A 22,662-nucleotide genomic window follows, 5' to 3' on the forward strand; every position below is an offset into this window, starting at 1 on the left:
GATACTCTGCCTCACTGGTTTCTAATGGAGCAAGCAGAACAACTGAGTCACCTGGGTAGTCTTGAGCCTGATAGGCAGTTACCTCAGGTAATAAACAGAGAATAAATTACTGACGATGTAAGAAATGTGTTGTGCAGAGTAGTATTTTAGCGTCCAATTGCAGTTAATGTTGTATCTGTTAAGTAAAATGAAATGGATGTACCTACCACTCATGCTTTATTTTACTCTCTAAAACTGAATTTTATTGCAAATGTTTTCAGAATATATTATGTACTATGTAATCAGTGTTCTTACCTTATCCTGCCCAACCTTCCACCTACTGATTTGTTACCCTCCCTCACTGTGCTGCCTTTGAAGCTTTGATTATAAAGTCATTAGAGCAGAACTGCAGCCTAATGTTTGTGTACCATGGGCTAGAGAAAGTGCTTAGTAAATAGACAGAATTCTATTCTTGTGGCATGCGTGCCTCTCCTCTGATTCCTGCTTAGTACTTTTCATCTTTTCTTAGCTAAATCGCATGACAAATTAATTTGAAATGGAAGTAATGATATTTGTTCTGTCTACAGTAGGGGTGCTTGAAGTTTAATTGGTGAACTGAGCATTAGTAAGATTGATTTTTTTTTTTTTATTTTTTTTGCATACAATTAATCAAAAGATCTTTTTAAGAACATTAACAAAAAAGAACGGTATTCAAATATTGCTTGTTTCTATTAAAAACATCTATTTGCTCACTTGTTTGGAAGTTCTTATGAATTATTGTGTTTTGGTGTGTTGTGTGTTTTTGTTTGTTTGTTTTTTTGGTGTGGGTTTTTTTTTTTTGTTCTTTTAATACTTTTCAAAACTGTACTTGATAAATGTAGAAGTTCGTTTGATTTCGAATCTTTATTGTCAATTACTTTTTAGAAATAGCTCCCTTAATAAAATTGTCTTAGACTAATGGTGTTGTGGTCCTATTCCTGGACTGCTCAGTTCTTGATTCTGTAGTTTGCTTTTGTAAATGCTGGCTTGGCAGTTAGTGTCCATGGTTGTACACACTGCTCTTAAGTTAATACAGTTATTTATATATAAAGGCATTCATTTAGGAAAAGCAGATGCTTTCCTAAATGCTTTGAATGAGAAATGCTAAATGAGAAATGCTTTCTCAGGTGTAGTGAATGCAGGAGATGTCTTGGTTAATTAGTAGATAATGAACAGTGCTTGTCTTACAGCCTTCATTTGTATTAATAATTGGTTACATGAAGGTGTACACTGAACAACATGTAGTCTTGCTATGTGATAGCATTTTCTATAATTAGTACTACTAAGCATGAGAGAGACATTTCTGTAAAATGTAGACACTGCCAAATATAGTATAGCCAAGCAGTTGTGTAACTTATACCCAAGTTTCATATTAGTTTGTGGATATCAGTTCCATAGAAAACTGATTTTGCTTCCAAAAGTCACTGTAAATACTCCAGAAATGCCTTAAATCCCTTAGTTTAAACGTACCATTCTTTTTTCCTCTTCCCCTGCTTTTACCTCTTCCATGGGTGTTCAATGGATAATGCTTGTATGTTCTTGATAATTCTGCTCCAGCCTTACACAGCCTTCAGCCACCTCCAAAAACACGACTAAATAACTGAAAGACACAAAATTTTAAATACACTGAACTGTGTCTGAAAAGCTGTTCAAATTGTTTCTTGAATTCCCTTATCCCTTATGGCTATGTAGGACAACATAGGTAGAACTCAAAGTTCATATTTAACTCTTCTGAAACATTTATGCAGAATGTTTAGCACTGTTGGGTTTTTGTTTGTTTGCTTTTTTTTCCCAGCATCTATTGGCTTGCTGTGTATTTGCTTTGTGAGTGTAATATAGATTAAAACTGACTCTGAGGAGCCTAGTGGTGTTCTTTAGGTGTGACCGGGGAGTATAGAGGATTACTAGATTTTAAGGAAATCTGTGTATAGGTAATTATCACCCTCAGTCATTAACTAACTATTAATAACACATGTTGACTCTGTATCTACTGAAAGAAATAGGGTCCTTGTTAATTGTTAAGTATGGAGAAGGGTGTGTTGGAAGTGAAGCCAGGCTTACTGAGGGCTACTCTTGCCAGTAATTGATGAGCATGGGGGAAGTTCACTGTTCTCTGCATTGCTTCAGTTATTCATAAAACATGTTATTGTGGCATTGAAAAACTGAATATCAGAGATGTCTTAACTTCAGCTTTTTCCCTTAGAAAGTCAAATGTGCTAGTGACAAACAATGGTGTTATAATGTACATTTATTGCTAGAGTTTCTAAAGTGACTTGGGCTTATCTTATCTACAAAACTGACTTCAGAGGAAATTATAACCGAACGTTAAAAGGTTGGAATTCTTTCATTGTGAATTGAATGGATGGATGTGGGAACTTGGGAGGTGTTAAATGAGGGAGAAAAAGAGGAGATGCACAGTTGAAAAACCCATCCATGTTCATGCAAAAGTGACCTTTTATGCCCCACTCCTCATTAAACAAAATGTATTCCATTCTCAAATGATACTGTCCTTAATGGAGTACCGGTTCTGAATCCTTGTAGCAAGTGCTCAGCAGTTGCACTCACTTGGAGAAAGGGGAGGTAACATGGGGTTTGGATATTTGAGGGAGTTCAGTGTATGTGTAGTGTGAGAAGGTAGGAGTGGGAAGAGAGTAGGGCACTACAGGGAAAAGATAATAGGCAAGAAGTTGCAATCCTGATCATAAATTCCTCTTTCATGGAATTCCTCTTGGTATTCTCCTCTGTATTCCCCTTCTCAGTTGTGAAATATCTTAGAACAGAAATATACAGTCAAAGTGATGATTGTGTATTCACTTGTAGCACTTAGATGCAGAAGATTATGTTTCGGTACAAGATTCTTTAACAGATCTGTGCTAAAAGAAATTAAAAGGAAGGAGAGAAGTTTGATATAGCGAGAAAAGGAATTTCATTAAAATCATATTATGGAATTTGAAATATACTGTGTTTATATAAAAACATTTTACATGACAGTTTCTCTGTTAGGAGTTTTTCCTAGAGTGAACAAAAGTATGCAGTGGAAGTGGGCTACAGAGAACTACAGTTCTGCAATTGTATACATTGATGGAGTATTTACAGTAATTCTCTAAAACTAAAAAAAAAAAAAAAGCTTATTTTGACATTTTGATAACTGAGAAAGCTTGCAGTCCTACAGACAGAAGTGACCAGAACGGCTAATGGTTGCTTTTTTATTTATTTTCATTATTTATTATAACATTTTTTATGTATTGATTGTATTCAGGAGAGCTCGCTGCCTGCTAGCATTGTCATGTATTGTCATTTGTTCTATAAAGAACATTCATTTCATCACCTAACTTTAAAGCTTTCTTGTCTTGCTTTAGGCCTAAGGATTGTCTTCGTTCCATTATGAAGAGAGTGAACCATAAGGATCCCCATGTTGCTATGCAGGCTTTAACAGTAGGTTAATTTTAATGTAGTCCTTTTCTTTCCTAAAAGGCTATATCACATGAAATCTGACTTTTAATCTGTCTTTCTTCAGCTTCTAGGAGCATGTGTATCAAACTGTGGTAAAATCTTTCATTTAGAAGTCTGTTCAAGAGATTTTGCCAGTGAAGTAAGCAATGTGTTGAATAAGGTAATGTACTGCATTGATTTATATGATTTGAATAAAAGCTAAATTAGATTGATAACTGGGGTAACCTGAGATTGGAATGGAATCTACTTCTGGAAAGTTTGGGAAGCAGATACGAGAAGAAAAGGGGGGATTTTGAGAAAAGCAAAAAAGATTAGTGGGAGGGCTGACTTCTACTTCATACTACAGTTACTTGTGTATTCTGCTCACGTGTGGAGTGAGATTAATTGGTAAATACCTACGTTTGTTTTCACATTCAATGAAAATAGTAAAATACTAAATACAGACATGCAGTGAAATGGAGAGGTTAGAAGGCTTTTCTGTAACTTTGTATACAGCGATTTTTGGCTAGTCCATATTGTTGAAATGCTGTTCCCAAAAGCCATTAAGCATAGCTCTGAAAGCTGGCATACTCTTCTCTCTTTCTAGTAAAAGGTATCCCTTATTAATGTACTGTGTTTTCAAGTGTACATATAGCTTATATTGGAAGTAGCATGAATGTATGTGAAATTAAGGAATTTAGAACAAATTCGTACATGATTTAATTATTTTTTGTTTTTCTGTAGGGTCATCCAAAAGTTTGTGAAAAGCTGAAAGCTCTTATGGTGGAATGGACTGATGAATTCAAGAATGACCCGCAGCTAAGTTTAATATCTGCTATGATAAAAAATCTGAAGGAGCAAGGAGTCACTTTCCCAGCTATTGGTTCCCAGGTATAGTACTACAAAAATAGTAATACAAAAAGTCACAAATTCTTTTTATACTCAGGTCTGTATTTTAATATTTATATAGTCTTGAACACTATAATGCATTTGGCAAAGAAAATGAAATCTTCTGTGTCTAAATGAAGCATTCATTTGAGGGCTGAAATGCTCTGGCTTTCTTTTGTTTTTTATATAACACATCACAGGATCATAGACTCCAAGAACATGCTCAGTTGTAAAGTTCCATCTATTTCCAACGCTGTGCCATGGGCAGGGCTGTCCCTTACAGCTCAGGCTGCCCAGGGCTCCATCCAATTTGAACTTGAACTCCAGGGATGGGGCACCCACAGCTCTCTGGGCAGCTGTGCCAGTTTCTCACTGTCCTCTGAGTAAAGAATTTTCCTCCTGAAATACAGATGAATGCAAATCAAAATAGTGAATGTTAATACATTGTGACAGTTTTCAATGATTTTACTGCTGCATCTTTTATTTTTGGCTAGGCTGCTGAGCAGGCAAAAGCAAGTCCAGCCCTAGTTGCCAAAGATCCCGGTGCAGTAGCTAACAAGAAGGAAGAAGAAGATTTAGCTAAAGGTGAGTGCATTTATTTGCTGACCCAAAGAATTTGAAGGTAAATATCTAATAAAACAGAAACACTGTAGGAGTTGTAAAACATCTTTTGATTTATTATCATATTTTTACATGAGAGGCAGAAGTTGGTTGCAGTGCAACAGGAATGGAATTATACTAAATATTCTCATAGAGTTTTTTTATTAATTCTATGCATTTATATAGGGAATTTTCATCTAAATAACTCTTCTTTTGTAGCAATTGAACTGTCACTAAAAGAACAAAGACAACAGCAAACAACACTTTCCAGTTTGTATCCGAGCACCTCAAGCCTTTTAACAAATCACAAACATGAGGGCCGAAAGGTTCGTGCAATCTATGATTTTGAGGCTGCTGAAGACAACGAATTAACCTTTAAAGCTGGAGAACTTATAACTATCCTTGATGACAGGTAACTTGTATAGAATGCCTATTAGACATGTATTAGACTAAAAATCAGTCAGGAATAACGGTATATGCTATGTTGGAAGCATACATTGGAATACAGTTGCTATAAAATATATTTCTATGTTAAATATTTTATTTAGCTGTCTCCTAGGCTTCTGACCCACAAATGTAATTGCATAAATATTATTGCATGAACATTTCTGCATATACTGCTTGTACGTAAATACAGATTGCATATATAGTCCTTGCATGGTGCAAGTCTTGGGAAAATTCCTCATCAGTATGGGTTTTTAATTTTTATTTTTAAAAATCTTTTAGTGATCCAAATTGGTGGAAAGGTGAAACTCATCAGGGTATAGGATTGTTTCCATCTAATTTTGTTACAGCTGATCTTTCTGCTGAGCCAGAAATGAGTAAGTAACTTTGTGTTTATGTATATATGTTAAGCTTTGCCTTGCCTTATGGGATGTGTCTGTAGTTGTACACGATCCGTGTTTCCTTTCCCTTAACTGATAGAGTTAAGTCACAAGTTCATGTCATACTCACAGTAAAACTGAAGAGTCTTTAATATGCTCCCACAATTCTGTCTTCATATGCCAGTCCATGGCTACCCACTCTGGCATCTGTTGAAAAACAGGATGCTACCTACAGCTTCCTTGTGACTCATGTAACAATTTACTGACAGCTAGAAAAATTTTGTAAAAATTAAAAACAAAACAAACCTCCCAAAACAGCAGTTTATTCCCTATTTATCCTTTAGCCTGGTTACAGTGGTAAATATTTAATTAAGGAAAAACTGAAGGCCTCTGGCCAGTTGATGATATTTAAATGAGAAGTTTGACAACTTTCAGTTCTATACTTTACTCTGGGAAAAAGAAAACTGTTTTGTAGTAGATGATTTTCCCAGTTTTGTCTTAAATTTAACTCATAAGTCCTATTTCTTCCAGTAGCTCTCTTAGTGTGTTTTCTTGATGGCTTACTAATAAGCGTTAATAGAGGGAGGCTACAATAAAGGCATTTACTTTCTAAAATGTGCTTCCATTGACCTTGTATGAGCTGTGGGTGGGTTTTTTTGTATTTGTTTTTTGTTTTTTTTTTGTAAATGGGTTTATGTATGAAGAACATTTTGTCTTTCAAATGTCAATAATTTTTATATTTGTCACAGTTTCAAAGGCAAAGACCTGCAATTGTAACATGCGAGGTCTGTAGCATTGTCCTTGTTTTGTTTATTTTGTATAATAAGAGCTGCCTATTTATCTTACAGTGAAAGCTGAGAAGAAAACAGTGCAGTTCAGTGATGAAGTTCAAGTAGAAACAATAGAACCTGAGCCTGAACCAGTTTATATTGATGAAGTAAGTATGAAACAAATACTGATTTTTCAACATCTGTTATATTTAAACATGTGATATTTAACGCTTTCATCCTGTATCTCAAAAACAATTTGGACTATCAAGAGAATGTAGCCAAAAAGAATGGGTGGGAAAAGTTGATTATCCGCAGTGCTCTGGTATGCTAATGTATCTTGAAGTTCATAGGCATTTATGAAACTGATTTTGGAGACTTTGTTCAATTCAGGGCCCTGCCTCAGGACTGTGTAGCTGTTTACATGCAAACTAGATGCTTGGTGTGGAGTGTTTGTTCTGAAGTTGTGCTTTAGCTACTTCAGGATCATAGAATCATAGAATTATACAGGATGGAAAAGACCTTGAAGATCATCAAGTCCAACTGCAGCCTAACCATAGTACCCTAACTCTAACAACCTTCTGCTAAATCATATCGCTGAGCACCACATGTTCAGAATTTTTCCCTTTTTTCCCCATGACCTTCTACCTCTTTCTCAACTGTTCTGTCATTGTTATGTGAAATGGAAATTTAGTTACTGCCTTCCTAACATCCTATTTATCTCCTCATCTATCCCTTTCTCAAATACTTTTTCTCCTAAGAGATATCTGTAAGTTTGTAATGTGCAGAAATGGCTTATTTTGAGACTTGGAGGTGTTGATGTTCCTTCAAGCTTTGTCTTCTTTGATTCCATTTTGTTTTATATTTCAATATCCCATAGTATAATCTTTTAAGGAAGTAGTTAATTTGGCTTCTTCCTCCATTCCCAGAGTTCAGAGGAAAAACATGATTTTAGTTTTCTTTATGATACTGCATGTAAACTGCCCTGTTAAAGGCTATTTTTTTTGATAGACTCAGCTAAGAAGTAATTACTGATTATTTGTAAGTGATGGCTGGTTAAGCGCTATAGTTCACAGCTAGACATACCTTTCAAAGAGTTCATACATTTTAACTTTTTCCCCTTGGTATTTACATAAATTGTTTGCATTTAGACTGGGTAATCAGCAGTGTAAAATTCTGAATTAAACCATACAACCCCTCTGAGTATCATCTTAAAAAAACCCTTTCATATATATTAATAATGGCATTATGTGCTGATCGACAGCATGCATAAAACAAAATGTAGTTGAAGTACCCATGTCTTTATTTAAAGTACTGTTTTCTGTCAAAACATTTGCACTAATCCCACTAGGTGGTAGTGTTGCATGTGTAATAAATAGAGGAGACACGCAGAAACTGTTTTGAAAATACTTTAGAAGGACTTTAGAATTGAAGGGGTGTAGTGCACATTACACTTGTTCCTAATATTGTTTTTAATCATTTTGCTCTTCCTTTTTCAAACCTCTTCATTCCTGTAAAGTACTGTATGTGATTTGTGTTTCCTTAAAGCTAAAAGTGCTAATTCTTCCCTGTCCCCTCCACACTAATTACACAACTTTTGTTCTAGGATAAAATGGACCAGCTCCTGCAGATGTTGCAAAGTGCAGATCCAACTGATGACCAGCCAGACCTCCCAGAATTACTTCATCTTGAGGGTAAGTGAATCTCAGTTGAATCTAAACGTCTAGAGCATGACTGTACCCTTTGCATGTAGATTTTTCGGCTGTGTATAAAATAGGATGCTCTCTAAGTTCTTATTAGCTGCTTGAGTTTACCAGCTGATCCTGATTTGTGTGACATCTTTGTTCTGATCAGGAGATCTTTTACTTGCATTTTCAGTTTGAAATGTAAAATTGCAGAAGTGATGCCTCCATCTGAACCCAAAAGTGCCATTGCTGGTTTCATCAACTTCATAAAGGAAATTCAACATCCTCTTAGCAACCTCACTTGGCTTTTGAACCCAGATAAAGTTTTTGTTACTGGATGTGTTTAGGATTCTGATACTTTGTATTTTTTTTTGTGTGTTTTTCTGCAGTCATATTTATTCACCAAATAAGACTGAGCTATTGCTTATTAAGCATATCTCCCAGTTAGTAAATAGTTCACTGCTTGGAGAGCAAGGCAAGTTTTGCATTCTAAAATAGGGTTTGGCAGTAGTATCCCAATTCAGCTGCCTTTCCTATTTACTTTATATTTGACAAAAATCTGTCTTTCACTTAGCTAATTGTGCTTTGCATGTTGTTGCGGGGCATGCTTTTGTTTTAATGTTCTTCCATTCTACTTCTGGTGGATTTTTCTTCCTGTTGGTTTTTACATGTAATGTCTTGGTGGTTTGAAAAAACCTTACTTGACAGGATCTCCCTCACCCAGTTAAGATTCCAGGGAAAGAGTAATGTGCTTTGTCTTTGATGTGCAGGATTTGAACCACTGCAATCTGTTTTCCCCTTAGTTGTTTTCATAGGTGATTTCTTTGTGATGCTGTTAATTGATTATAGCACTGATCTTAATTTTTCTTTCCTTTTTTCTTTTTTCTTTTTTTGATTTTCACCTACACATTTCTATCTGATAATTTTCTTAAAGCTTTTTTCTTACTGGATGCATAGAAATACTTATTACTCTGATGATATTTTAATGTTCTTCTTTTCTAGCAATGTGCCACCAGATGGGACCCCTCATAGATGAAAAATTAAAAGATATAGACAGGTAAAAAAGTAAATACGTGTTTTGACTCAAGACTCATAAATATGAGTGTTGCTACTCAGTGATAATTCTAATCATTTCTGTGAACACTTGCAAAGAAAATAAGTGTATTTACTAGTAGCTGTGAGGAGGTCTGGAGGATTTCTTTTCCCTGGTCACGTCATATGTTGTAGTATTCTGTTATTTGACATTACGGCACTTCGCAGATGTCACTTCACAGGCACCAGGATTATATTGCTTATCTCCCCTTGTGAATGTCGCCCTATAATATCTGTTCTGTATTGAAGATATCTGAGTTGTAGAATAAACTGTATTATATATTTTCCAGGAAACATTCAGAACTTTCAGAGCTCAATGTTAAAGCAATGGAGGCTCTTTCTTTGTATAACAAGTTGATGAATGAAGACCCAATGTATTCCATGTATGCAAAGCTACAAAACCAACAGTATTATATGCAGTCATCAGGTGTTTCTGGCTCTCAGGTATGTATGTAAGCTTTAATAGCTGTTGACATTATCAAACATATACTAAACTGCATTTGATTTGCTAAAATTTTACTCAAATGTTCTATTTGCAATATACTTATGTACATTACTGGAATAAATATATACTGAAAATTGGTTGATTTTGAAACTGCAAGTTCTATATAAATTATGGTGAGATGTTGTCCTGCTCCACTTCATAGGACGGAGAAGAGTTTCTTTTTAATATATGTATACCCAACAGCAAAATTAAGACACAATGGGTCAAATGTTAGCTCAACCAGTTTATTACAAATCCTAGTTGCTTAGGGGTATGGGAAGGGAAGATGGGTGATAGAAAAGAGATAGGAAATAAAAAGCAGAGTCTTCATAGTAAGCAAGTGGGAGATAGCCACCACTGTGGGTCCAGTGAGGTTTGTAGCAGGTCCATTGTTCTCTGGAACTCATCCAGTCATGGCAGGGGATGGGAGGAAGCCAAGAAGCTTCTCAGCAAGCAGGCCCTTGGTTGGGGGTTTCTTCCAAAGAGGTTTTCCCCTCAGGGAATTCTCCATCAAAAGTATCTTTTTGTAGTTCTCCAAAATCCATAGTCTGGTGAGGGCCTTTTTATCCCCCATTTATCTGTTTGTTTTTTTTTCTTCTTTTCTCTCTGTTAGTGTGACGTACCTGACCCAACAGATAAGCCAGCAGGGAGTGGTGCTTTCATTGCCATGCACAAGTATTATCACCTTTTGCAGTGGTCAGCTTCTTCCAGCTGCACCCCCGAAAAAGACTGCTTGTCCCACTTCTGCTTATCTTTACAATCATGAGCAGAGGTACTGTGGCATGGTGATACCCACCACTCGCCCCTCTAGGTAATTAGCAGTTGTCAGTTAGAGTCTTATCACCAGAAAGGCCTCACGAAGCAAGCTTTGAGACAAAGAAGAAAAACAATTTTGTCTTTCACAGAAGCATTGGTTGCAAAGAGTTATGTATTTCCTCCTTTTGCCCTGCTGCTGCTGTCTCCTCCATCCCAGGAGTTGAAAACCGGTGTATGATCTACACTGCGTTAATAAAATCATCTTGCTCCCTTAGAAATATTCTCAGTAAACAGGAAGTTCTTTCTCTCAGCACATGATAAGACTAGAATATTGTGTGTTTTCAGCTTCAAGCTTTGAATACACTCCTTTTGCCAGTTTTAACAATTCTAGTTCTTTCCTGCTCAAATACATTTTCCTTGACCAAAATTCATGCAAAAACATAAACAGCTGAAAAATTAAAGCTGACTGGGCCTTTACATAGTTGGCCAAAGAAAGCATAGATCCAAAGGAGTGCCATTCCTGTTTCAAAATATGCCCACTCTATCCTAAAACCAGTCTTTTCTTTAGTTTGCTTTTAGTTTCATGATCTATTCCATGTTTGCTGTATTTTCAATTTGCAGGAATATTTAGCACTTCAAGCCATTTTTTTCAATAATGTTCCTTTTTTTGAGTAAAAAGAAACCAAACAACTTTAAGTCAACTTATTAATACTCAAGCAGTATTATATAAACGTGGAAGCAGTTTTATCTGTTGTAGCTTCCTACAAATACATACCAACTTTTAAGAAAGGATGTGTTTTTCCAGTGTCATTAAGAAAAACATTGACTACTGACCACATGCTATGAGCAATCTTGTAACAATTCTGTTAAATAATTAAAATGTTTTATTAATGGGCATATTTCTGGGGATGCTTAAAAGGAAAAACTGGATTTGGGAGATAAAGTTGACCCAGAATAAAGCTCTGAAAAGTTAGAAGTCTCCTGCCTTTGCTGCATTAACTCTCTGTGAATGTCATCTGAGGTTCATGGATCTTCACATAGCAGGGCTGTCTATCATTGACTTATGTGAACTCAATTATGTGTGTGACCTCATAGTTTCTTCTAGTAATTTGTGTTCAGCCAGATAATTCAGGACTGAACAGAAATGTAGGTTTTAGAAATGTGATCATGATTTAGAAAATAGCTGAAACATCTTCTGTCTAACTGGTTACAAAACTGTACCTTATTCTCAACATAAAATAAGACCTCATTTTGCCCTCAAACAATTTCACAATAGCACTTTCAACAGTTATTTGCAAGAAATTGTAGGTTGGCTAAGGATAGAAAAATAATACGTTCTTTACTGGGCATCAAAAACTGCTCTTCCTTGGACTGCTGTTACACAACATACTAGTGTCATTTGGTGGGAGTAGTGCTAGTTAGCGTGAGTGATAGTCATTGAAATAAAATGTGGAATACAAGCTCTCCAGTAAACTGTCTGACCTTTTTGGTACTGCAGTGTGAGGGTAGTAATGTAAATAGTGTCCTTTGAAAATCTAGTTGTTTTTCCATACTTCATCACCTAACGGAAGGCAGTCGACTGGCTTTTATCTGGCTTTTACCTATCTGTAGGTAAAAGGTTCAAGAGAATGTCTTTACATTCTGCATTCTGATTTTAACAACTAAAATTCTGCTTTATTTTATTCTTGCTATTCCTTTATTTAACTTTCTAGGTTTATCCAGGGCAGCCTCAAGGTAATGCGTATCTGGTGGCAGGGAGTGCACAGATGGGCCACATTCAAGGCTACAATCTTCCTCCTGAACAGCTCTCTTCTCTCAGCCAAGGCACAGTTACTCCATCTGCCAGCTCAGTACTACCTGGTCAGCCTGCACAGACGTCTTACACAAAGTAATTTTAAGTTTTAATTTTAAGCCTACTGAAGCTTAAATCAGTTTAAATATAAAAGACTACAGATGATATTTCAAGGAGAAAAATTATCTTCTAGAAGTGTAATTTTAATCTCAACTGAAGTCTACTCCAATTAGTAGCAATTAGTTGCAGTGGTGCTTTTTATTGGTAGTGTGTTTTGTCCAAATTTCTATGTGTGGGTATGCGTGTGTGGATATTTCTATGTATATGTTTATGTATATATATGTATATGCACACGTATATATATAAAGTTTATATATACATGGATGTTTAACGATGAAAATCATCTGATGCTCTGTATTGTCATTTCTGAGAAGGTGTATATCGCATCATACTAGCATCAAATATCATGGGAAGAATGCTGCTCATTTTGAGAATGAAATACTCAATAAAATGTATACAGCTTCCTCATATAAGGAAGCTACAAGTGTCTATTGTGGTATGAAACAGTAAATGGATGGAGTTCCATATTGCACATTTAAAATACAATATAGATTCAGTCTAATTCAAAATAATTCTAGTGTATTTGTTGTTTTTAAGTCTGAGGAGTGCATTTTGCTTGGAATAATCATTGTCTACAACTTTAAATATGCAAGTGTCCAGACCTAGGAGGTAGCTTTTTCTATGTGTGTTTATATTGCACAGTTAAAGAAGCAATAAAAGTTATGAACGTAATTTTTTGTTTATAAAATGTTTTTGAACTGACTTTTGAGTTTTCATTTTCTTTTATTTTTCAGTGCAATGGTTGGCTCTGTTGCTGGAAATACTTACTCTAACCAGGCCTCAGTGTATAGTCCACCACCTGCTGCTGTTGATGTTGCTGCTTATCAGAATGCTGGAACTAATATGTCCCAGGTGCCAAACTATAACTTAGCATCTACACCTCTGCCACAGACAGCAGGCAGCCAACAAGCACCTCCACAACAACCACAGCCTCCACCTCCTCAGCAGCCCCAGCATAGCTATTCACAGAAGGCTCTGCTATAGGATCCGGGACTTCTGATTCCTAATCTTCTTTAACCTCTGCTAAAGGCAGTTGACGATGCTTTGAGTTTCTTCCTTTAATCTCTTAAACTTTGTTTATCTTCAGCTTAATAAGAATCTATCTTGGTGAACAAGTTCAATTTGCACTGACTTTTTAGGATTTTTTTTTTTTTTTAATTTTGCAGAGGAGTGGATATATCTAGGACACTTAATTCCTTTTAAAACGGCTAAAAATTGGTACAGGATTATTTATGTCTGGTTAAATTGGCTAGTCTGTGAAAATTCAACACTTGCAAACTGTTGTGGCATATATGTTATGTACATATAGTGTGTGATTGCAGTAGTGGCCATTACGTATAGCTATGGTGATCATGTGAATATATTTAACACAATGTTAAAAATATTTTACATAACTATTTTATTTTAATCATGAACTGACAACCATGTTTCATAGTTTTACCTAGTTTTATGACAGATGTGATGTCTTTTTCCAATACAGGACAAATGTAGTAATTCTGCATATCATGGTTACACTTACAGACTAAGGTCTATACATGAATTCCAAACTTATTGGGGTCTAGGTTTCATTACTTCCTGAACTGAACACAAATGTGTCATGACTATTAGATGGCTTTATCTACCAAAGCAAACTAGATAGCTACTAAATGATCTGGGGGATGAGAACAACAATTTGTGATTCTGCTTCACACACAATTGATAACCTAAAACTACTATTCAGAGGCTGCTAAATGTATCATGGGACCATGCAACAGATCAGGATCTTGCGTTTTGTCATGAGATGCACATAATTTATTTTTTCCAAGTTGGTTTGTTATAATGACAGTGAGAACTGTATTCTATGTGTGTTGGTAGAGAGTACACCAAAGACAGAGAAGTTGAGCTGGATGAGAAATGGTGGAGTTTTAAACTGGAACGCGCATCATGAATAACACAACTTCATTCAAGTCTTCTTAATTAGAGAGTTAATGGAGAATTATGGACATTTAAATCACTTTGCTGAACAACCTTCAGGGCTTTATTTGATCTCTTGTGGCCTTGCTTATCAGTTTGTTCTATTTACTGTTTTTACACAAACACTTCTGCCTTAAACATCAATTAATTTTTCAATTTCCAGTTGTTCTGCCGGTTAAGTTTATTAGCCCTTCTATAGTATGAATAGAAAAGGCCTCTTAATTTTGTTGACTTCAAAATTACTTTGAATTTGCTTCTACAGCAACATGCATTAACCTATTTTGGAACCCTTGCATTTCTCAGAAACAGAACCGGGTGGCTTTTTGAGGCATAATATTTTCTTTTTGCAGCCATGGTGCTGCAAAAGGATTTTGGTAATAGAAAGCAGAATTTTGTTATGTCTGATCAGACTTTCTTGTACAAGAATTGGTGTTTCTTTGCATTTGTATTTGATCTATTAATGCATTCTGGTTTCTTCTTGACTTTTCTGACAACTCTCATTCCAGATAGAGCAATACTAGGTGGCTTCAGCATCAAAGCTGTGTTTTCAGTCTTCTTAATGTGTATGCCAGAAATTGTTTGCTTTTGTGTACTGTATTTTAGTGTGATGCTTCTGGAATTAAATGTTGCAATTGTACATTATAATGTAAATTAACCTCAGTAATTCCTTATGCTCCTGCTGTATGTGTTACCTAACAAACCTTTGTTTCACTTGTTTAATAGAGCTGATGTTCTGCCTCTTAATCCTTTTGGATGGCTGGTTTGCCTAACTTTGTAGGCAGGGTGGTTACAAACCATGCCCCTAGCTGATGTGTTCCTGTTGGTGATGTTGTAGCCAGGACAGTGTGTTTTGATGCCAGAATGTTCATGTTTTGATTTGTTTGTTTCTTTCTCCAGAATTGTTAAGCACGCTCACAGACTGTTTGTATTTGGTGTTAGCACAAAAGTCTGTAGAATTTGGAAGGTAACACTAATAAAAAAAGAAAGGGGAGGGGGAGGAGGCAGGGAGGGGGAGGAGAAGAAATTCCAAGGATTTGTATAATAGATCATTTGTAATAGATTGAAGAGGTGGTTTTCTGTAGAAAGGATGTGTAGTGTCATTTAGGTAGCGTTCTCTGCATGCTGTAGCTGTCTTACTGAAAAGCAGAGAAGCAGTATATAGGAGTGTATAATTTCTACCAGAAGTGTAAGTAACCTCCTATTCCGTACTTCTTATGCCCTGATTCATGGAGAAGCTTAAAGCATCAAGGTAGCCCAGCTAACTTCAACAATTCACATTCCTAGTCTTTCATGCATCAATGGACTTAAAAACAACAACAAAAAAGTTTTCCTTGACCACAACTGGTGCCGATTTTAGGCTCAGAGTCTAAGCATCCTAATTATTTTTTTTTTTTTCATTTCAGATGCAGTTTTCAGGCCAAGCTGATTTTGGATCTCTATTGCTTGTTGTTTTGGTTCATTAACCAGGAATGATTAATTTGCCTTCTCACATGTTTGCATGCCTTGATCTAGTGCTTTTCAGTTACATTTCCTCCTACTTTGCTACGTGCTGTCGCTGCACTAATTCCTTCACTTATCCTCTAATTGGTATTCAGCAATTACATTTCAGTTCACCTTTCGGTCCGTGTAGTATCATCTCCCTGAAGATGTCATTGCTGGTTTTCTCTGCCGTGATCTATTTGGTTTCCTTACTTATGCATTATTTTGATGAAGTTCATGTATATTCTGTCATACAATGGTATCGAACACTGAATATGGGTGAGAGAGGGAAGGAATGTGTACAGCTGCTGTGTGGAAAAGCTTCTTAGCAAAGTACTTAAGTGTCAAGAAGTTAATCTGTCTGAAAGCTCAGAATCCCTGGAAATGACACACCATTCCCGTTCCAACAGGACACCTAACTTTTGAATGTCTTGCTTCCTTACATGTAAATTGACAATGGAAGGCTGAAGTCTTTTCACCACATTTTGTATAAACCTTTGTTGCTTCACTCTTTCATTAAGGAGTGCAGAAATGTTAATTAATGTCAGAAGGTGTATTGTAGTGGCTTGCTTTCCATGAACTGGAGCAAAATCTGGAAAGTGCCTTCTGTGCATTTCTCAGCTATAAACAGAATGTGTTTACCTGTGTGTATCATCTCAATTTATGTGGATGTAACAGAGATGTAAAGATTTACTGTAAAGCATCCCAGGAAGAATACTAAGGTCAGCATGTTAAAATTTGTTTTGCTACAGTGATGTTGTGGCAGTATATTCAAGAGTGTGCAGTTGAAGCAACAGCTGCCACATATTTACCCATCTCTTTTAGTAACTGTTACCCGTGTAGATGTGTGTTTAATGTCATGAGACAGAATACCTATACAGCAGTAAAACAACCATGAAGAAGAACAAGATTGAAGTACTGAGAGCTTCTTAGCAGGTGTGGAGCAGCATAGCGCCCTCGTAAGGTGACTCTTCAGAAGTTTTGAAGGGGGACCTAAAATGAATTTGAGAATTTGAGTAACCAGAACTTCATGTCGTTTTGTCCAATTGCAAATGCTTGGATAAGAGGAGATAAATCCGCTTTTAATAGCATGAACATATTTTGTTGATCAAATCTAGGCTGCTATTATAGTTCTCCGATTTCATCTAGATGACAGGAACATCAGATTTACAATGGAGAACTGCTTAATACCTCATTCTCCAATTAATTTTTATAGCATTTCCTCTAATATCACTTACCTTTATTTTTTCACTCACATTTCAGAGGTTTCTGTGCAGTCTTCACTTGTGAGGGTCTTACTTTATTTCTTGTCTGCTGGGTTTCACAGACTGAATGGAAAAGAATGTTTCTGATTACTGTGGCCACAATGGCACTTTGAATTACGTGTCTGCAGTTTCCTTTGGAGAAGATGCATGCATCAGTTTTGAATAATAAGGGAACATAATTTTTCCATTTAAAAATCAAGAGGAATTTTTCAAAAAATAAAAAAATAAATAAAAATAAAAAAATAAAACCTACAAAACTGTCCATTGTTAGAAGGCAGGCAGAATCATTTTGTACTCTTCTGTTCCATTTTGGTAGCACCGACCAACTTCACACTACAGGTACCCCTTTATCCTTTTCAGCTGCAATGAGGAATACTGACTTTGATGTGTATGCTATCCAACACCATAGTAAGACCTTGGAAGGCCCTGAAATTTGACCTTTTTGCTTCAATATGTAAAAACACTATGTAAGCTTTCTGAAGCCTTGTTTCTGGAGATAGGATATTTGTATTTAAAAACATTCCATTTGCTACTATGTATAACCGCAGATCAATTTTTTGCACTGCTACCTTAGCAAAAGGGTAGGAGTTTTTGTTCCTCTCACCTGCATGTGCTTCTGGAAATCTAAATAATTTCTGTCTTTGTCATGAAAAAGAAAAGGAGCCTGCTGAAGTCTGTTCTGGTTGTAATAAAGTGTACACAGTAGCAAAGTGCATTTTTGGTTTGGTTTGTTTTGATGCTCCCTTTGATGTTGGCATATGTATATATTTAGATATACTGCACTGTTGTACAAGAACTGTTTTAGTAAATAACACTATTTGTAAAAACTGTTAATTGTTTTTGGTATGAATGCAAAGCATTAAAGTTGGAGTATTTAGTTCATCATGTTGCAAACTGAATTCATAAATTGCAGAGGAGAGCGTTAAGAGAAAGGACTTGGGGATGCAATGGGCAAGATGTCTTCAAAATACTCTGAAGGCAAACGTTCTGATTTCCTGGGGAGTCGGGTGCTGGTTTTCTGCTGTTTTGCTGCTGCTGTTGCATGGCACTTGCATGTAGATTGTGGCATTTTTACTTTTCAATTTCTTCACCTGCAATTAACTTGTTTCAGTCACACTCCAGGTTATACGTTGTGCTTCTTACTTCATTGTGCTGTTTACCCTCTTTTTTTTTGTGAGAAATACAGCATGAGTATTTTAATGTTGGTAGAATACAAATGGAACCAGCTGTCTGTGAAATGTAATGTGTATATTTGTGTGCTGATCAGTAAGCCTGACACTTAGTTTACAGCTGTAGTAGAAATGAAAGTCACAGCTTGAATCAGTGATTGAGCACCTGGTGGGAAGGCAGGGCCAACCAAGGGGAGCTCAAGTGTATGCAATGCATCTGAGTGATCAGAGTGGATGGAGCCAGGAGCTATTCCTTCCTAGACCTCGTGTAAGGGTTGGCAGTGGAGGTAGGGATGTCTCTTTGGAGATCCCTGTATATGTGAGGCCTTCTGAAGGTAAGCAGCTTTTTTTTCCTTTGTTTCTGTTTCCACATCTGCTGCGTTTGGGCTTATCCTCACTTACTGCAGCCTGCAACTTTGCTATCCTGCTCTCAGTGCTGTGCTTTCCATCACATTATAGTGTTAGAACAGTTATCATCAGGAATTGAATTAATTATCAAATAATAACACAGGGTAGCCTAGTACTTGGTTATTTGATCTGTGGCAATGAAGCTGTTTTGACTTATCGTGCTTGTGATCTGTGTTTTATCTGAGAAATGAGTCATAAGCCATGGTGAGAGAATGTGGAGGAACTTCCATATGTGAGGGCTCTCTTGTGCTTTTTTTTTTTGTTATTTACCTTTTCATTGGAGTGTATATGGGCAGCATGCAATAACACAGAAAATCCTATGGGGGGAATAAAGGCAAATATATATATTTAGTATAGACTGAGAACGTATTTGGAGTAGAATCTATTGAACTGACATCAAATGTAAGAAAACAACCAGTAGTGATTGTAGAACCTTTTATTTTGCTTTGACTTTGCTTAGCCCTCTTCAGCATAAGTTTTGAGTGCTTAAGCATGCAACTTTGATTCCCACGATCAAGGTTGGTGTTTATGCCCCATATTCCCTGCACTGTTAACAGCTGCTGTGCCAGTAGTCATGTGTTGGACGCTTTGAATACTGCTGTTGAATCCAGCAGGAATACATTTTGTGGTTGCTAAAGCCTGCTATCAGTAAAACTGCATTCACTCTCATGAACTTATCAGTTATCTGCCCAGCCAGTCTCTCTGTTTTCAGTTGTACGACTGATTCACTTGATTTTTACTTAAGCTGAGTTCCCATCTTGATGTAATAGTAAGCAAAGTACCTGCTGTTACTGAAATCACACGGGGATCTATTTCTAGCCACTTGCCGTGGCTCACCTCTGTATTCATGCTACTTGAGGATTATGTGGCTTTTGCAAACCAAGTGTCAGACTGTCCCAATTTACTCCGCTCTGCAACAAAGTGTGAACATCTACATCGCTTGGTTCTGATGCCTCTTATAGCTGTGAAAATTTCCCCGAGTGAACCTTTTCTTTGTTCCCTGGTGACATACTCTTGTAGCTGATTATGCAGTTTTGTGGCAGGGTTCATTGAGGCCAACTCAGCAGCAAAAGGCCTCAGGAGAGCAAGTAATGTATGCTGCGTTCTTTTACGTGAACGCAGGAGCAGAGGACAGAGTGGTGGCTCTGTGCAGCTGTAAGAACACAGTCTGTGTCAGCTGCCATCTGAAACAACATGTAAAGATTCATGTACACATTGTCCTATGGGCTCTCTTGGTATGTGTGTTTGTTTAGAGGGTTCTTTATCCTCATGGTGCTATGAGGGGGAAGGAGGGAGAAGTAAGGATTTTTTATTGTATTGTATTTTAACAGAGTCTTATGAAACTTGGTTTGTAAAATTTCTTGTACCTTTTGTGGAATCATAATTTGCTGCCTGATTGAGTGGATAATGGGTAGGGTTTGCCGTTAGGAACTATTAACACTTCTGCTCACTTAACTGTGAAGTAGATTATTTCCATTTAGTAATTTATCTTAGCAAGCTCCTTCTCTATGAAACAGCCACGCTTTCTACTCTTCAGTACTACTTATCTTCCAGATAATCAAGGCTTCCTGTAAATGCTCCCTGTCTGTGAGTCCTGCTGACCACTTCAGAGGGCGGCTCTTTGCCCTGGTTGCTCAAACCAGTTCCTGAATTTGCCTTTTCCATGAACCAGACTGCCTTGAATTTGTCTGTCAGTGGAGCTGAATTTGACACCAGATTTGTTGCTTGTTTATTTATTGAAGTGAAATGCTGAGTTGTGGCTTGGACCAGTCACTGAGCACCTGGTGGGAAGGCAGGGCCAGCCCAGGGGAGCTCAGGTGCATGCAGCTGGGATTCAGACCTCATTAAGGGTTGGCAGTGGAGGCAAGGGTGTCTTGCTGGAGATACTGCCTACCTGAGGCTTTCTGAGGGTAAGCGGCTTCGTTTCCATTGTTTCTGTGTATGCAGCTGCTGCATTTGGGCTTATCCTCATTTGCTGCAGCCTTGGACTTTGCTACCCTGCTGTTATTGCTGTGCTTTCCTTCCCATTATAGTGTTTATTTATTAAGTATAGATTGTAGGTAGCAAGCAGTTGTGAATGTGAACAACCTGATCTGAACAGCTACTGAGCTGAACAGTGCTCAGTGGGACTCTGTTGCTCAGCATCAGAAAAAGTCCAATCCTAACTCTTCTGGATGTCTACATACAGGGGGCTTGTGTAAATACTCAATGTGAGAACTGTATATATATGTTTATAGAAATGGAGTTCCACATATATGCGTGTCTCCTAATGATTATCCCCTTCTTTCACATATTTTCTCATACTTAGTTCTTATAGTAAGCATGTCCACAAAGGCTAATTGTAATTTAAATCATAAATTAACTTCATTTTATCAATACATACACACACATTAACGTACCTTGGCTTTTCCATTCTGTCAATTGTCTTGTCATAATACTGTGGGTGTTCTGTGCAGCCTTTGAGTTGTTTTTTGGAATAGGGATAGTCCTGCTCTTTCATCTGTAAAGTGTGTCCTCACTGGTTTGGTCACACAGCTCCAGTAACTGGGATCCTATGTTTCAAGATTTCAGAGCCCTGTGCAACCCAAAATAGTGCACACTATAGTGGTTGGCAGACCTGCATGTGGCGGGATGGGAAGATCTTAGAGGTCCCTCCCAAGCCATTCTATGATTCTCTTCCACTTGTTTAGCCTATAGCGTGTTTTCCACGTAGCACCTTGCCATGTACTTCGGTTTGTCACGCTGTGACCCTCAGAGCTGACTGCATTATTTTTGGTTCATCAGTGGCAAAGTTTCACAAATGGCCAGGTCTCAATGCAGGAAAATAGTGTCTTTGTTCATGGGGGCTCAGGTTTGCTTCCAAATTGCTTAATGATACAAGCTGATGGTTGCATCCTATTTGCTATTCTTATCCACTGTGGTATTCAGGAAGGCAGTTACTTGAGTATGCATAGCAAGTCAATCAAAACCTTGTATGTGGGTTCTCTATACATCATGTGCTGCTTTTAGGGATTAGGTAATGCTCATCTAATCCCAAGGATGATTCTGGTTTTCATTTCATCTGGGCTATGTGCTTTGCAGTTTTGAGGTCTTGTTCTGCACTCCAGCGTGTTGCTGTTGGCTTCATGTGATGGATGGGGGCATGGAGCTAGGAGAATATTGATTGTTCACGGTGTAAAAGCAGGCTGTTCCTACCTTGCTGTTGTCATAGGCTGTGTCTAGATATTTTCCCGGTGTTAAATGATATCTGCTGCAGTGAGAGCATATCCATCAGGACCATAGGCTGCTTCTGCAGCTTCTTGGAAACAAACAATAGATATTTCAAATCCATGACAAAATACAGCATAAAAAGTCTCTTGCTGCAGGGCTGGTGTTCCATAACATAGATTGTTCTGAAAAGGAAGTATTTTCTTTATTAATGTGAACTAATGTGAGTGCGTGCATTCCAAGCACTTAAAAATGGAAGAGACAGTTTTTAAAGCATTATTAATTGACTGCAATTTTTATTGTATCAATAAATGAAGACTGAGCAAAAATAAAAGTGCTGCTGGGAGTGTTATCTGACATGTCCCACCACCATTATTGAAACTGAACTGATAGGGAAATAAATAGGTTGCTCCAAAAGTAATGTCTCCTGTTTACCTCCATGGAAACTACAGCAGATGCAAAGAGCACAATAAAACTAACTGATAGACCAGATTTTCAACTACAAAACACTGTTTTTCAGCATAGTCACCAATGTTTACCATTTTGAGCAAATGAGCTGATCAAGATGTTCTTCATTTCTTAGTGTAACAGCTGTGCATGGCTGCCCAGAACATAGCTTGTGTTTCATGTTTCTGTCACTGCTGTTGAAATGCACCACACATCATCTCAATGTGCTCACATCCCCTGCTGGGTCCCCATAAACATTCAGCAAGCACTGATGAA

General features: G+C 37.1%; 1 protein-coding gene across 1 annotated transcript in view; it reads left to right on the plus strand.

Annotated features, from left to right (window-relative positions):
* Positions 1-18,233, plus strand: part of STAM (signal transducing adaptor molecule) — a 32,906-nt gene extending 14,673 nt beyond the window's left edge. The window contains exons 3-14 of the mRNA XM_072327516.1: positions 3,378-3,453; positions 3,536-3,631; positions 4,195-4,341; positions 4,833-4,923; positions 5,158-5,350; positions 5,665-5,759; positions 6,611-6,699; positions 8,136-8,223; positions 9,217-9,271; positions 9,597-9,750; positions 12,259-12,434; positions 13,193-18,233. Coding sequence (XP_072183617.1) covers positions 3,378-3,453; positions 3,536-3,631; positions 4,195-4,341; positions 4,833-4,923; positions 5,158-5,350; positions 5,665-5,759; positions 6,611-6,699; positions 8,136-8,223; positions 9,217-9,271; positions 9,597-9,750; positions 12,259-12,434; positions 13,193-13,442 — 1,510 coding nt within the window. The 3' untranslated portion in view covers positions 13,443-18,233. The remainder of the gene's footprint in view (positions 1-3,377; positions 3,454-3,535; positions 3,632-4,194; positions 4,342-4,832; positions 4,924-5,157; positions 5,351-5,664; positions 5,760-6,610; positions 6,700-8,135; positions 8,224-9,216; positions 9,272-9,596; positions 9,751-12,258; positions 12,435-13,192) is intronic.
* The last annotated feature ends 4,429 nt before the right edge of the window (positions 18,234-22,662 follow it).

This window comes from Excalfactoria chinensis, chromosome 2 (genome assembly GCF_039878825.1).
Source record: "Excalfactoria chinensis isolate bCotChi1 chromosome 2, bCotChi1.hap2, whole genome shotgun sequence".
NCBI lineage: Eukaryota > Metazoa > Chordata > Aves > Galliformes > Phasianidae > Excalfactoria > Excalfactoria chinensis.